Source organism: Mesoplodon mirus, assembly GCF_964341445.2.
Source record: "Mesoplodon mirus genome assembly, chromosome: 8".
Classification (NCBI taxonomy): Eukaryota; Metazoa; Chordata; class Mammalia; order Artiodactyla; family Ziphiidae; genus Mesoplodon; species Mesoplodon mirus.
The window spans coordinates 75,051,742-75,068,833 of record NC_138984.1 but is presented as its reverse complement, the minus strand read 5'-3'; the positions used below and the strand labels follow the sequence as shown (position 1 = coordinate 75,068,833).

The 17,092-nt window shown below is 33.8% G+C and overlaps 1 protein-coding gene across 19 annotated transcripts in view; it reads left to right on the top strand.

Annotated features, from left to right (window-relative positions):
* BAZ2B (bromodomain adjacent to zinc finger domain 2B) overlaps positions 1-17,092 on the top strand; it is a 375,589-nt gene that overhangs the window by 253,264 nt on the left and 105,233 nt on the right. For 16 of the 19 annotated variants that reach the window (XM_082629864.1, XM_082629859.1, XM_082629860.1 and 13 more), the window contains 3 exons: positions 7,835-8,023; positions 12,392-12,559; positions 13,506-13,699. In XM_082629864.1, the coding sequence (XP_082485990.1) occupies positions 7,835-8,023; positions 12,392-12,559; positions 13,506-13,699 (551 nt within the window). The remainder of the gene's footprint in view (positions 1-7,834; positions 8,024-12,391; positions 12,560-13,505; positions 13,700-17,092) is intronic. The other 3 variants (XM_082629862.1, XM_082629861.1, XM_082629866.1) reach the window with 3 other exon arrangements.

The window sequence follows — 17,092 nt, the reverse complement described above, 5'->3', positions numbered from 1 at the left end:
GTTTGGAAATTGGGTCCTTAAAAGAGGTAATCAAGTGAAAATGAGGTTATTAGGGTGGGCTCTAAACCAAAATGACTGGTATCCTTATTAAAATGGGAGAATTTAGACACAGAGATGTGTACAGAAAGAAGCCCATGTGAAGACATAGGAAAAATGCCTGAGGTTACCAAACGTTAGGAGAGAAGGATGGAACAGATCCTTCCTTAGTACCTTCAGAGGGAGCATGGTCTTGCCCACACCCTGCTTTCAGACTTTTGTAGCCTCCAGAACTGAGCCAATAAATTTCTGTTGTTCTAAGTCACCCAGTTTGTGGTACTTTGTTATGGCAGCCCCAGCAAATTAATATATGACTTTTATTTTAATGCACTTCCATTTCTGATGATTAGCTGTACTTTGCAGGTTGTATACTAGAGGCTGATTTTGCAATGCTGTAAAAATACACTGATAGTTTAAAGAACTAGAGAAAAGAGTTTAAAGACATGTTGCAACAAGTTTATGTAGCAATGAAAGATGTGTTCTTCAAAGTTGGTTTTAGTAATTTTTGTGCATTATGGGAAAACTAAGACTTCTTTATTGAAACATAAGTAAAATAAGATTTTAGAATTAGATTGTTTTCACTGTTATTTTTTATATTTCATTATAAAAATAAAGTATATCTATATTTGAATATAGAAATATATATAAAATATAGTGTAATTTTAGTATTTTAATCTGTGAACTCTAAATTCTTTCATTAGAACTAACAAAAATGCTTTTTTACAAAAGAGCAGCTGATCCTATCTTTGAAGAATAGTCATTTGCCTGAAGATTGATACATCATTGGCTGAACTGAATCAAAATCTTGTTCACCATGTTTAGTGTTATGTAGAGTAGTAGATTTTGTTCCCAAGGCTACCTAGACTTTTATGATTTTTTTTCTAATGAAAAGACTGTTTGAAAGGAAATTAGTAACTTTATATTGAATCCTGGCAGATACTAACTTAACCGAGTGATCAAAGTTAATATCACCAGCACCACATAGCAACATCACAGACCCCAGATATGTTGTGCTGAGAAGGACACATTGGGTACTCTTCCCAATCATGTTTAACCTCTTCTAATCATGAGAAAGCATCATTCAAACCCACATTGAGATACAGTCTACAAACTACCTGACTAGTACTCTTTAATGTATGAAGGTCATGAAAGACAAGACTGAGGAACTGTCACAAATCGGAGAAAATTAAGGAGACACAGTAACTAAATGCAATGTGAGATCCTAGATTGGATCTTAGCACAGGAAAATGACACTAGTGGAAAAACTAATGAGATCCGAATAAATTCTTTATTTTAGTTAATTAATTGGGGTTAACTTCTTGGCTTTGAAAATTATTTTTTATCATATAAGATGTTAACATAGGGGAAGTTGGAACTCTGTACTATTTTTGCAACTCTTGTAAGTCTAAAACAATCTCAAAGCAAATACTTAAAAATAAAATGAAAGACTTTATTTCTATACCATGCTTTTTTTTTTTTTTTTTTTTTTTTTTTTTTTTTTTTTTTTTTTCTTTTTGTGGTATGCGGGCCTCTCACTGCTGTGGCCTCCCCCATTGCGGAGCACAGGCTCCGGACGCGCAGGCCCAGCGGCCATGGCTCACGGGCCCAGCCGCTCCGCGGCATATGGGATCCTCCCAGACCGGGGCACGAACCCGCATCCCCTGCATCGGCAGGCGGACTCTCAACCACTGCGCCACCAGGGAGGCCCTACCATGCTTTTTAAATGTTAAAATGTAAAGGTTAACTACTAAAAAAGTTACGAGAATAAAGGAATGAAATGAAGATTATTGGGGGGAAATATTTTGTCACCATTAGCTATAGAATCCTTTCTGTTTGTTCTTTAATCAAAGTTCAAGTTTGTAGAATTTGTACATTGTGAGTTTCAGAATATTTAAACATTAATATGTTTAAGAATTTTAATATATGGGCCAATAATTTGAGCATTTCTTTAATTTACAGTAATTTCACTTTGTTTGTTACACTCGGTTATTACTAGTGTTAAAGTACTCTTGTAACCTGTATTTGAGTGTGCTACCATTTTTGATGATTAACCATACTTTGCAGGTTATATACTAGAGGCTGATTTTGCAATGCTGTAAAATGTGCTAACAGTTTAAAGAACTAGAGATAAGAGTTAGAAGACATGTTGCAACAAGTTTGTGTAGCAGTGAAAAAGTAAAGACATTTTTAGCACACAAAAAACAGCATAGGTAGAATTCTATCATAGTAAGCAGTCTCCTTGATTTTTTAAAAAAGATTAGATGCTTTAGGATACTTATCCCTTATAATCATTTTGTTTTAATTTGCTATTCGGACTTTTCCTGATTGATAGGAGATTTGTCCACTGGTAGTGTAGGTTCAAGACATTAGTACAGTATTTACATAATTTTGTTCTTGTGGGGGGGAAATACCCTTATTGTGTCGTTGTGTGAAGTTCATTAATATTAATAAAGACACTTGCAGTTACCGTGTATTGCTACTGAGACACTGGCATTTTGTGTAACTGCTTTTAATCACTTACATATAGATTGGCTAGTACAATCTGAAAAGCTCTGCTAAAAAGTAGTCAGCTTATTATAACGTAAGTTGAGGATTTAGACATTACAGACATATATTTTCATTATGCAGTACGTGCACATTGTTACCTGTCAGTTAAAATGGAAACTAATAAAAGTTGCATTTATAATATTGAAACTATGCTTGAATGTTAATGTCTGTAAAAAAGAATAATTATGGTGTTCTAAAACTATTTTCATTTTATGATGTAATTTATCAGTTTGCAAATGTGTTCTTGGAGCAAAATTGAAGAGTTTTAATCATAACAGGTTTTTATTTGGGAGGATCTTCTGATATTAGGCATATTAATGTAGAGAAAAGTTAATTCTCCAAAAGTAGGGCATGATAATATCCAAATAATTTTATTTTTGTAGTCATAAATCTAATAGAGCCGGTTTGGCTTGTGTTGTCTTTTGTTTCCTATAAGAAGATATTCTGCTCTTTTGTTAATACAGAATATGCTTTGTTTTAAATGTAGTTGTAGAGTTCACTGAGTCATCTCCAGTCTGTGATCAAAAATCCCCTTGTGAACAGTAGCTTGAAGTTTCAAGACAGTTGGAGAAGGCAAAGGGCATTGTCCTGGCAATGAAACCAAAGGGTGTAACCGAAACAGCATCCTCTGCTGTATAACAAGATTAAAGCCAACATAGATGTCATTAAATTAGCTTTTAATTACCCAAAGAGCTTTTAGTAACATTGTGAATGCTTTTTATAATTGGAACAGAGAAAAAAAGTGAGATATATTTTTAGAGTTATCCACAGCAGGTATTATGAAGTATTATCCCTGCAACTGCTAACAGTTTGCTTTATGCAGTGTTTTGTACAGAATAAAAATGATTAAGAAATGATTATTTCCTTTATAACCTTATACCCTAGTAATGGTATGATGAAAGATTGTGAATAATCATGAATATTCAAAGGAGGTCCAAAACATATCTGTCTGGGAGATTCAGGAATACTTCTTGGGCAATATATTTTTGAGATGATTATGAAAGGATAGTTAAGGTTATAAAAGGCAAAAGAAGTCAAAGAGCATGTTATGTAAGCATGGAGGGTCTGAAGAAGAAGAAATAATGTGCCCAAAAATACAACAGTGGGAAACATTCATTAAGCACCTGTTATATTTCAGATTATGCCAGGTATTGGGGATTACCAAGATGAATGAGATTCAGTTTTGCTCTCAGGGAGTTAAAATCCTAGTTTAGAATTCATGCGCATAGAAGTGATAGTTAAAATAGTGGAAGCCCATGAAATGACTGAGGAAGAAAGCATAAAGAGGAAAAAAGAGACAGTTGGACAAAATCTTTAAGAATCTTACATTTAGAAAAAAGAAAACCCAATAAAGTGGACAGTAGTATTATGGAAAAATATAGTTAAGAAGAATATCAAAATAGTTCCATGACCCAGAGCTTAAGGGTAAACATGGGTTTTAATAAGGAAGAGGTAATCAGCAATGCCAGATTTATAGAGACAGGTTAAAAATGAGAAGAGCAAAGATTAATGGAATCTAGTGGTTAGGAAAACTTAAGTTCCTTTACAGACAAAATGGAAGGGAGGCTTGGACTTGTCACAGCTATTAAAGATTCTGAGAAGTGAGGAGGAAGTAGACATACAAGTGTAAGAGTTTTCTTTCAAGGTTAACAAGGAGAGATGCTGAGATGGGATTGAGAAGGAAGGAGATAGATAGGGTCAAGGGGGTGGTAGAAGACTGAGAGAGACCAACGGTCATGCTGAGAAATAAGGAAATGGAAATGTGGAAACCATGGTTAGAGTAAAATTTAAGAATTTAAGATCTTGGAGGTGGTAGAATTTTATGTGATCAAATCCAACATGTGGCCTAAATGGAATCAAGGAGAAATAAAAGGCCAAGTGGTAATTTAAAAAAAAAATTAGGACTCAGGGTTGGTGACATGTAAGGCAAAAGGAAACTAGTAAGAAGCACCCTTGCAAGTTTAAATGAAAATTCAGGACAACTTCCTATTCTGATGAAGCCCTTTGGAATCAGTCCCATGGATGTGCCTCTTCTGCTCTTAATGAGTAATCAATTCACTCAACAGATATTTATTGTATATCTACTACGTACAAGACACTGTTTTAGGTATTTGGGATCTGTTACTAAGTCCTGTATGTGACAGTACCAGTTTATAATATTAAAATATTAACTAACTTGTTTTGTACATTGTGGTATGAAAAACAGTCTTATACTATTTCAATTATGTTCAAACCATTGAGTTCCTTAAGACTAGGAATTATGTCTTATTCATCCTTGTATCCTAATTACTAAACATAGCACCTGGTGCTTAATAGATATCTTCATGAAATGTCTGAATTACGGAAACTGTTGAATAAAGAACAGTAATTCTGGAAGGTTTTTACATGGAATTAGTAGCTGGCTTTTTTTTTTAAGGCAGTGGCAAAAACAATACTAAAATTATATGTAGTATTACAGAGCCTTTTAATGAGAAAGATACACTTTTTTGTATCACTGACTTCTATATTCTTGCTATAAAGGCAAAATTTAGTAAAGATTATTCAATGTAATATGAAATTATTTCCCTTCTGTTGTATAACTTTATCCATGTAAAGCAAAGAAAATCTCTAATGTGTGTTTTTAATAATGCATGGTATCATTGTAATCATTATAATGTGGGCCTGATATTCTTTACTAAATACAGATGTGAACCTTTTCTTACCAACAAGGAATAGGCCCTATCGATTCTGTTGTCACTTGGGTACTTTCTATGCTTTAATTATCTTCAAAAGTTTTATAAGAAAGAATAAGAAAATAGAGTAAGGTAGCTTCTTCGTAATTTTGCTAGGCATAGATATAACTCTGTGAACAAGACTATATTTTTTTCCCCAGTTTGAATCTATGGTGAATAAAGCTCATATTTTGTTGAAATTTTATATTCAGCTCTTTCTAGATATCACTCTTTTTAGAGTTAAAAAAAAGAACTTTTTAAATTATCAAGTTGTGTAAGATCGATTCTTAAATTATTGCTGCAAGAGTGACAACTTCATTTAGGTATTACTCATGCTTTCTGTTCATGAGACTCCAAGGTTTAAGCTCATTTATTTCTTCACATTTAGAAAATTAATGTTTTAACTATACATCTAAGAATGCTGCTTACTAGCCAGTATTTCTATCAGTTTCTGATCCTTTATAATTTTAATGTGTTCTGAATTTTTATAATATTTTGTGTAGTTTTGAGCTTACCTCACAAAACTTTTTGTATTAAGTCACTGCTACATATATATAGTTGACAAATATAATTTAAGAATTTTTATTTTATAAAATATAAATGAAAAATGATTCTAAAATTCACAAACTGAATGTTTAGCTCAACTTGCTTGTCAAGAAAACTGATGTAGAAGGAAATGTAACAGATCATAGTATGTTTATAAACAAAACATTTGATTAAGGACATGTCATTCAGGAAGTTGAATTGATTAGTGAGAATCAGGGATTTTATAGGCAATCACATGTGAAAATAAACACTGGCTCTTAATGTTACAGGCTCATTTTTTTAGAGAAACTAGCTGGGTTTTTGAGAATTTGTTCTCCCCTCCACAAAAAAAATTTACACAATCTTTCTGGTGCCATAGCACTAGTCTTAAAAATAGTGATATTTGAGTAACCTCCTTTCTTCCAGTAGCATGCCCTATTTTGTTTTGACTTAACTTCAGTGCTAATTGCAGTCTAGAACTCTGATTACACAAAAGTACCAAATTCACAGATTTTCTGTTTAGGCTTTGATGAACAAAAACTAAGATTGGCTGACTTAGAAAATATACTCACGTTTGTATCCTTCCCTTGTTCTCCTCCCTCAGTTTCTTTGCGAGCCTTCCTTGTAAAGGCACTTTGAGGATCTTCCCTATGAGATCTACTTATTGCTTTGTTATAGTGGGACTTCAACCCTCAATCAGAACTTTTTACCTTCTAGGCTAATGTAAGATATACTTGATACAGTCTATTTAAATCTTACTACTTCAATGAAAAATATACTGTTATTTCAGTAAAGAATATAGGGCTTATATTAGTCAATGAGAGTACACTGTGACCTCTTTGATGACTTCCTCTTAGTTTTCAGTGAATAAAAAAGCAAAAAGGAGGGATTTTGTTGATAACTAAATGATAACAAAAATATACTTATTTTTAAGTTGTATTTTTTAATTTACTTTAAACATATTATATTGAAACTATATTGCAGTGCCTAGTCAGGTCTGATATAAACAGTATAATAAGGAAGCCTTATGTTTATTTTAACACAGATTACAATAGCTTTCATGCAGTAAATTCTTAAGATAGCCTGGAGTGTGGGTTTTTATATTCTGTTTTCACAGTATCAAGCCAGGGAAACTTAATTATTTCCCGGGAGTAAAAGTTTTCCAAGTTAGAAGATTTCCAAGTATTAACAAATCTTCTGCCAAATCCCTACAAACTATGAAAAATAAGTTGTGTTTTGATGGTATAACACTGCAACTTGGGGTTATGACACTTAGTGTACTAGATTCTCTTTAGAGTAAACGTAGAGATTGAAAAACCACACATTTGGATTGAATATGAACTTTCTATCACAATGTTTAAAAATGATTTTTATATTGATAACCACCCTTGGATGCATTTAGAAATAAATTAATAAGTTTATTTATTAAATCTTTATGCTGTCGTATACATTGCCTTATCAGGCTAGAATATAATCCATTTTTGGTATCAACTCTCCTCACCTAAAAGATGGAGAACATAGCTTCAATTCTGGCACATGGAAAAAGTAGGAGCTCTTTGCCTAGAGTGTATGACAGTTTGAGTAATGAATTGGTGACAGATTCTGGATTTATTTTATTGATTTTCAACTTCGTATTAACTAGATGTTTTTATCTTCCTTCTTATGAGTAAAAATTTTTGATAAAATATTAATGTGCATGTGTTAGCAGAAAGTTTGCCTCACTTCGGCAGGTCAAACTTTACAATTAGTGAAAATTATGTACTTAAAGCATCATTCTCAAATCTCAAAATTCAAAGTAAATAAGGTTATACCATTCGTTTTAATTATTTTTAGAGTACTTTCATGTTTCTAGAAACATTCTGCAGGGTTTGAAGAACAGAAATGCAAAAAAAAAGGTATAATAAAAATTTAATAGATAAACTATTGTAAATTTTAACCCACTATGAACGCTGAAATCAAATAAATCTCATCTGTTTTTTCTAGTACAACTTTAAGTGTGTTTTTTTCCCTCCCAGGACATTTATTCAGAACAGCTGGGGATCACCTGTTTAACGTGTCCACAGTGTCGAGTGCCTTCCCAGTGGTCAGCCACCCAGTCTTTGGTCTGCATTCAGCCAGCTCAGGGCATTCAGAATTTGGTGGTTTGGGGACACTTGGTACACCCACAGCCTTAGCTGCACACCCCCAACTAGCGTCTTTTCCAGGTAAACATCTGTTACAAACAGTGTTCAAGGAAAGGAGGAAAGCTTGAAAATGTTCAAGCAGTAGTTTGGTAATTAACTTGAACAAAAAGAATAGTATTATGCCTGGTATATTAAAGCTCTTGTGCAATAATTAACTCAGTCCTTTTTATCCTGTGCAAAAAAATAAAACACACTCTGTGTGCTAGGTGGCAGCACAACTGACTAGGTATTCAAGTGTTAAGCTAGAAAAATAGGCATCTGCCACAAAAGTGAGTAATTAAGCCAGGTTTTTCTCATGCTTTTTATTGAAGTAGAAAAGTATATGTATGGGAAGTATAGAGTTTGATTAATTATTCTCAGCTTTATTTGATATTTTAAAAAAATATTTAACTTACAGTGGAAAACTAGAGTCCAGTTCTTATAATGAATATACTTTTATTTTGAGTTCTCATTTCTCTGCATTTATAAGTAGGATGAGCCTGGCTCTTAAATTTCTATTTTTTTCATATTTCATTAAAACAATCATAGATTTGCACCACTTGTGTGGCAGGAAGACCAGAATTATCCCAAATCCTACAGATTATGAGGATTCAGGAGTTCAGTAAGACACCAATTAAAGTTTAACTTAGACAGACATGCTGTAATTTCTCTTGTTATATTATTTTGAAAGTCTAAACTTTAATGTGTTTCCAGTGATTAACTTTACCTTAATAAATTTTAGTTAAGGATGCATGATTTACTGTTATAGAAAGTAGTTTAAAAACTAGAGCATAATTCAGAGACAGATAGATCTGAATTTAAATCTGGCTTTGTTATGTTTTAGCTGTGTGACCTTGATTGAACAAGTAATCTGACCTCTCAGCCTCAGTTTTCTCATCTGAAAAATGAGAATAACAATAACAATAATAATAATAGTATCTGCCTCTTAGGGTTCTTGTGAAGATTAAAGTAGATAAGCCATGTTCAGTGCTGAATGCAGTGTTTAGCACACCTAATTAGTATGTAATTGGTAGCCATCATTGTTTTTACTCTTGTCCAGTGTTTCTTTAAAAGGAAACAAGTATCTTGTTTGAATTAGATATGTAGAATGGAAAGATGGCTAAGTATATATTTCAAGTACTATTTCTTGAGTCATATTATTTCTTTAATTCAGAGAGGAGATAGTAATGTGGCTAGAAAGTTAAAACAAAGTCTTAAACTAAGTCTTGACATTTGCTTTAAAAATACAAATAGGAATTTATTTCAGTCAGTTTTGAGCATGGTTGCTTAGCAAGATGAGTATTCAATAGGTATTTGCTGAAATATAGTATTGCTGAATAAAAAATTAAAATAGATAATAGTAATATAGATAGTTGCTAGTACCTTAAATTTTTAAAATTGTTTTATCATAGTTTATTATATTTGATATATAAAGTATTAATTACTTTTGAGCATTTCTAAACCACAATGTAATTATTGTATAATTAAAATCAAATATCTTCTGCACTAAAAACATGCTTAACAGGTATAAAGAGTTACTCATCTCAACTTCAATAATGTTGATACTTCCACTGTATAGAAAAAAATTTGATAACTTCCCTAGCCTACATAAACTATTCACTCATTCATTTCTTATACAAAGTTCTTTGACCATCTACTATGTTCTGTGCAGTAGGCCAAGCACTGAGGAATATACTAACGTAGTATATGTTATGTTGCTTATAGTTTTTAGGAGATAGATAAACAGACAATTACAAGACAGAGTCTTTAGTGGTAATAAAAGTATGCCTGTATAAGCATACTTTTTTGCCAAGTGAACAGAGACTATGCCTTGTTTTAGAGGCCTCATTTGTTTAAGTTGTACATTTTGTATAACTTAAATTTAAATTTTCTATAATTAGTTTTATTCAAAAGGGTAACCAAAATGCCAAAATTTTTAAATCACCTACTAAAAAAATGAAGACACACAGGAAGAAATTACTAGGAATTTTAAATGAGAAATAGTTTATTTTTAAATATTATCCACTTCTAAGTTTGTCTGCATTTCAGATGACTAAATCAACACATGCAAATTACTTAATGGATATTAGTATAGTAAAGTTTTTTATATTGAAATAGTATTTCATGGTAAGTTCTTTTAAAACATTTACAGTTTTTAATCATTATATTTTTATATTACCGTGAATTTTCGTGAAGTATCTGGCTCTATCAAGTTTGCAAGATTTTTAAATTCTGCTGTCTTCTATGTTCAAATTGAGATTCAGTATATCCTCTGAAATATTAGAATCTTTCAGTTGAATATGATTAATGTTGTTACCATGCAGTTACTGCCCTTGAATACATTTAGAAATTCATCATGTGCTGGTTTATGTGATTCTTATTTTGTATATTTCATTTTATCAAGCTAGTTTGTGAGTGACTAAATTTTGTTTTATTTTCTTAAATTTGGAAGAGAAATAAGCTCATCACTTAACAAAAATTCTGTTATTTCCCATGAATTATTAGACATTTGTGAAGCTTGTGATCAGAAGCGCTACCGTTTTCATCTTTTTATTTAATTGATCTTATTTACTTGTATTTTTACTCATGATGTCACCTTATTTATAACGTACACATTTTCCAGTTGTGTTTTTTTCTAATCCCTATTGTGTGCTTATTTACCATTGACATTCTAAGTACATTTTTATGTTGTTTCTGAGTTTGATTATGTCTAAAATATTTGAGTCTTATCATACTTTGACTGTCTTACCGATTTGTTGGTTGTTTACAAAGTCTGAACGTTCAACTATAATGCTTTAATTATGGACTCTATTTTAAATAATATGAATATTTCAGGAAACTGAAATTTCCTTTTTTATCAGCTATGTAGGACCTAGTTTTCAAACCTATAAATAACAACAGATTCCAGCTGTGCTAATACAAGCCCCAAATACATAGTTTTTCTTCCTATCTACATACAGTTCTTTCATCTAAACAGTAGATAAATGATTTATGGTTTTGTATAGTTATTCTTGGTTCAGTTCCCATCATTCAGACACTGCTGAATATACATTGGTGTCATTTCACTAGCAGTGCCTTCCTGCAGTGCAGAAGAATAGCTTTTGCAGTTTCTGCTTATACTGTTTTTTAGACCTTTCAGAATGTCAGTTACCGTGAACATTTCACTTTTTTTTAAGCTAAACTTTTGTCTTTAGTTAATGAAGGTGCACATCACTTAACATCCTATTTTTAATAAAGAGATATTCCTAGAAAAGCTTTAAAGGTCATATAATACAGTACACTGACAGTATTGAATTTTTCCCATACTATCTTATTGGGGTTTTTCCTCTAATTTTTTCGTGGTTATCAAGTCAATGAAAAGTATCCTATATCTCTTGGAAGATTAGCCTGAAACGTAATAACTGATTTGGTAATCTAGCTGGTTAGCCAATTGGAAAATATTCTTTCCGAGATTTTACATGGGGCAATACAAGACTGTCCATGGGGTTATTTCAAATTTCTTCTTAATCTTCACTCTTTCCTAAATAATGTATTCTATAAAATTTGTCTTCTCTCCTTTTCTAAAAGTTTTAACTAAAAGCCACTGTTTGACTATCGAAATTGCATTTGATGATTTTCTACCATTTAGTCATTTTACATTGATAAAACATTGTTATCTATAATTTATGAGAGGAAGTATAAATAAAATTCAGGCTTTCTTCATTAACTTTAAGGGGAGAAACTATAAATCTTTTATATTTTAATGTGACAACATGTTTTAAAAATCTTCTTTGAAGCACTTTTCATTGCTTAGACACCGCCCCCCCAAAAAAGGCTTACTGATTTTGCTATCTCTATTGTTTTGTTTGAGTATAGGATGTTTTCTTCCATAAATGCATTTGAGATATGCTGAATTACAGTGGTCTTTGTATTATTATTTAAACCACCTGATTTATCAAAGCCAGCTTTATATTGTATGTAATTTAAGGAAATTCTTAACATAGGTTGTAGATGGTAACCTTAAATTCTAAGGTTTTAAAGTAGACTAAAATAGTCTTAAATATTCTGTTTCTTTACTAATTTAGAAAAATTATGATGTAAGTCATCAAAGAGTCAAATAGTTCTTTAATATTCCAAGTTCCCCATTTTATTTTTAAAACCATAGACTACTCTGTTCTTCATAAATTTGAACTCAAGGAAGCTGCTAAGTGAAGATCCTTGGATACTGTCTTAATGAGCAGAATGATGAGTGTATAACTTCTAATCAGCTGTCTTATAATTAGAAAGATGATCAGAACTATGTGTAATTCAGCAATTCTGTTCCAAGATGAAACCTGAAAATTTTTTTCAGGAATAAAATATAAAAAGCACTGTTAAATTAGCTAGAAAGTTAATTCAAATATTTTTGCTTGTTTGGTGTTTGGCTTTGAGGTGCAGAATGGTGGCGAACAACAGATGTTCATACGCGTGCAGGGGCAGCCTTCTTTCCACCATTACTGGGAATTCCACCACTGTTTGCTCCTCCAGCCCAGAATCATGATTCTTCTTCATTCCATTCAAGGGCTTCGGGAAAAAGTAATCGAAATGGTCCTGAAAAAGGTATCCATGTTAACTTTAAGTGAAGTACTACAAATCCTCCATTTCAATACCTATTTTTAATAGGGTTCAGATTTAGTAACAATTATGGGGCATTGTGCTAGACACTTTCACATTGTCTTGCTTAATCCTTATAATAACTCTTTGAGATTGGAAGCATTGTCATTTTGCAGCTAAGGTTAAATAAGTTATTCAAGGAAGCACTGTTTACATGTTGACATTGCATAGCAGAATTTAACCCAGGTTTTCTAACTCCGAACTCCACTGCCTTTTCCTCTGTATCTCATTACCTCCTTCACGTTCACTCAATAAAATATATTACTTTTTCTGTAATTAAGCATTAAATTAATTAAAACTAATATGTTAGTACGCCTTTTTTCTTTTAAATTGTCATTAATATTTCATAGTTGATAACTGTTGTTAGAATACATTTGCAAACTATAATAGCATTTTAGATGGTTTATTATTACCTTTCTTTTCACTTAAGTAAGTGTTTGGGGAGTTTGTTCCGAAAGGGGGAATACTCGCATTTAATTATCTTTCTAAAAATTTTTTAATTGAAGTGAAATTCACATAAATGTAAAATTAACCGTTTTAAACTGAACAATTCAGTGACATGTAATGCATTCATAGTGTTGTACAACAACCACCTCTGTCTAGTTTCAAAACATTTTCATCACCCCGAAAGGAAACTTCATACCCGTTAACCAGTTTCTCTCTATTATTCCCTTTCCCAGTCCCTGGCAACCACTAGCTTGCACTCTATCTCTATAAATTTACCTGTTGTGAATATCTCATGTAGATGGAATCATACAATTTGTGTCTGGCTTCTTTCACTTAGCATAATGTTTTCAAGAGTCATCCACATTGTGGCATATGTCATTACTTCATTCCTTTTTATGGCTGAATAACATTCTCTTGCATAAACATATTTATTTTTACTTTCAAGGTGTAAATGGGTCAATAAATGGAAACAATACATCGTCTGCATCTGGTATCAACACATCTGTACTATCCACTACTGCTTCAAGTTCTGTGGGACAAACTAAAAGTATAAGCTCAGGTGGAGGAAATCGAAAATGTAGTCAGGAACAAAACAAAACCCAGCCTTTGGATGCTAGAGCTGACAAAATCAAAGATAAGGTAAGTTGTTCTTTGAGGCACAAATATATAACAGATCGATATAAGTATTCTAAAGATCAAACCACCTGAATCTATGGAATAACTTTTTATGAATTATCAACTCCTATTTTTATAGATATTCCTTTTTATGGGGTGGTTTTAGTATTATGCATCTAAAAAATTAAAACTGTCAGCACCAGTATAAATAATACAAATAGTAGTCATAGATAAGATTTATTGAGAACTTAACACAGGCCAGTTCTGCTGTAATTGCTTTGCATATAATATCTATTTCAATCCTCCTTATACCCCTACTGAGGTAGGTACTATTATTATAAACTGGGAAAAAGAGCCCCCAAATAGTTGGCCATTAAGTGGTCAGGATTCAAAGTCAAGCAGGTTGACTCTAGAGCCCATGCTTTAGGAAAACAAAAACAAAAAACCCTTCATTATGGAAAATTTCAAGTATACACAGAAGACAGAATAGCATAATAATCCTGTGTACCCATTATTCAGTTTCAGCAGTTACCATCTCATGGCCAATTATATTTCATCATAACCCCCGCTGAATTCTCCTTTTCTCCTTTGCCAGTTGGCACTATGTTAGACCTTGTCAATAGAGGGTCCTAGAGACACACTGGAAGAGGAAAAGGCTTCTGTTCCTGGTTCAAGTGTTTTCTTCTTGGTCTTATGCTGTGGCTGCCAGTGGGTGGCTTCCTCACCAGCTTGTGGCTACTCTGCCAGTTGTGTTCAGGAGACCCAGTAGTGTATACCTTCTAGTGAGTGTCACTGACATCCCAGAAGGCAGCTTATTAGTGAGTTTTGCTGGGATGCCAGTGGTTGGCTTTGTGGCTAATTTTACTGTCACCCCTGATAGCAGATTCCCAGCAAGTTTTTCTGGCACTTCAGCAGGTGGTGTCTCCTGTGTACTAGCCTTGATCTGTGATACCTCAGTGAGCTTCTCTGCCATCCAGTGGGCAACAGCCACATCCTTTCCAACAAAGTCTGAAGCTCAGCCTTGGGTGAATGAGGGGTTGGAGAAGAAAGACGCTCTTCCAAGTTTATTTTAGTACTCTACCTCAGCCGTACAGGAAGTGGCTCTTCCCTATGTCGGCTATTCCGATATTCTTTACAGGTCTCTTTCCCTCTTAGTAGTTCATATTCTGTTACTAGTTGTTGCTTCTTTATGATAAAATTTCCCTGTTCAAATTGATAATGTGGTTTCTGCCTCCTGACTAGACCTTGTCTGCTGTAGAAGCAGTATCAGGAGTAGGGTGGGTATGCAGATTGCACGTGGTAAATTCACTCCAATATTCTGGTCACTCTAAGCCTTTGGATTTCCTCTTCCACATCATGCCAGGGAAGCTGTGACATTTCAACTTTACTAAATATAGTTCACCACTGTGTGCAGATTTCATTCATCCAACCAAGTAAGCTGAGATACCTCCAGCTACAGGAACACATTATATCCAGAATTTCTAGTAAGTGCACCTGTATCGGTGAATTTGGTCTGCTCCCATTGGTAATTTCTTCTTGAGAGTGAAGTCTTGGTTTATTCTGAGTTAAAGCCTTAGCATCAACTGCAAACATTTTGGAAACAAAGATAATAACTAGAGCAATGTCTTTTCGTCTACATTTTATAAAAACCACTTTCAGGGCCTGATTTTTCTGGGGGAAGAGAGTCAAAAGTTTGTGATCCTGTAATACCACTTTCTCCATTACCTCAGCTATAATAATAAGGGAATTGAAAAGCTTGTGACACACCATAGCAAGAGCAAGGTATGAGTAGTCACTGATTGTAGATAGCGCTGACCTGAACTTTAAATCTGAACAACACGCCTCCCAGGCTCCAATTTTTAACCCCAAGGAACTATTTTATCAAATTTTTCTTTGTCCTTTCTCAAGACAGCATTGAGGTCCATATATTTTCCAGGATCAGCTAAACAAATAAAGGTTTCTTCCCTTTTGGCCAGCATATTTTATAGAAATACTTCCTCTAGATCTTTCAGTTCCCTCTCAACAGAAGATAAATGTGTTCCAGCACATAGTAAGACATATGAGGGTCTGGGGGAAGGTCGTCTGGTGAAGCCTCAAAGCCTAATGATAGCCATCACAAAAAGTTGACAGGACTCTATTTAGGCCCCAAGACAAACATTTACTTCCCTCTTCAAGCCACCCCACTGAGCACTTGAGCAAATGTGATAAAAGACTCTTGGTTGTTTCCTTCCAGGGACACAGGTTTTAGGGTCATACTTTCCACCTGTTCCTCTTCAACTGCTCTTTACTCTTTTCCCTTATGATTTGTTTCAAGGGCATTCCCATTAGTATGAGCTCCAAAGGCCTGTCTCTGTACTGCTTCCAGCTTCTCTGCACGCCAGACGCTGTCTGAAAACACCACCCATTCCTTGCTCCCATGGTACTTTGAAGCAGGTCGTAGACATTGTATCATGGAATATATTTATATCTATATTTCTAAAAGTTAAGCATCCATGTTTTTAAACCTTACACTATCCTACCTCTTAAAAGTAGTGCTGGGCTTCCCTGGTGGTGCAGTGGTTGAGAGTCCGTCCGCCTGCCGATGCAGGGGAAACGGGTTCATGCCCCGGTCCGGGAAGATCCCACATGCCGCGGAGCGGCTGGGCCTGTGAGCCATGGCCGCTGAGTCTGCGCGTCCGGAGCCTGTGCTCCGCAACGGGAGAGGCCACGGCATTGGGAGGCCTGCGTACCGCCAAAAAAAAAAAAAAATGTAGTGCTAAATCTAGTAACACCTAGTATCTCTAGTGCCTCCATAAGGTACAAGGCAAGACTTTGGAGGAATGGATTTGAAGCAGATCGTGTCCTTAGTTCTAGTAAGGAATCAGTACTGACATTCCTAAACGAAATTGGTGCTGTTAAAGTAGAAAATATTTCCAGGAGCAGGTATTAAAAACTTGCAGAGGTCCCTCTTTAATGATATAAAGAAAGAAATTCCAGGTACCATAGGGGTGTTGATTTACATCTACATAGAAGTAACACTAGAGAGAGATTGACTATCAATGTGAGGGATACTAGAACTTAAGATTTCAGAAGAGTATCTTTGGATAATACATGGTCTGGAATGAATTTGTGTTAGTAGGTTGTTAAATGAAGAGGAAGGGAGTTGAAGAAGAAAATCCTATACTTTTTTTACCCAATGTTTTTCAGTTTTAAAAACTTAAAAAAAAAATTGCTTCATCAGCCCTTTTCCTGTGTAGTTTGAAAAATGTTCTTCAGCTGATTTTGATAATCCCTCCTGGGAGGCAGGGTTACTTATCTCAGTAGTACTCATTGAAAATCATTGATTAAGTCCAGTTCCCTCACATAGTCTACATGTATATTTAGAATAAATATAAGTCTTTTAAATTAAACAATTAAAGTAAGTCAACACAAACTAAA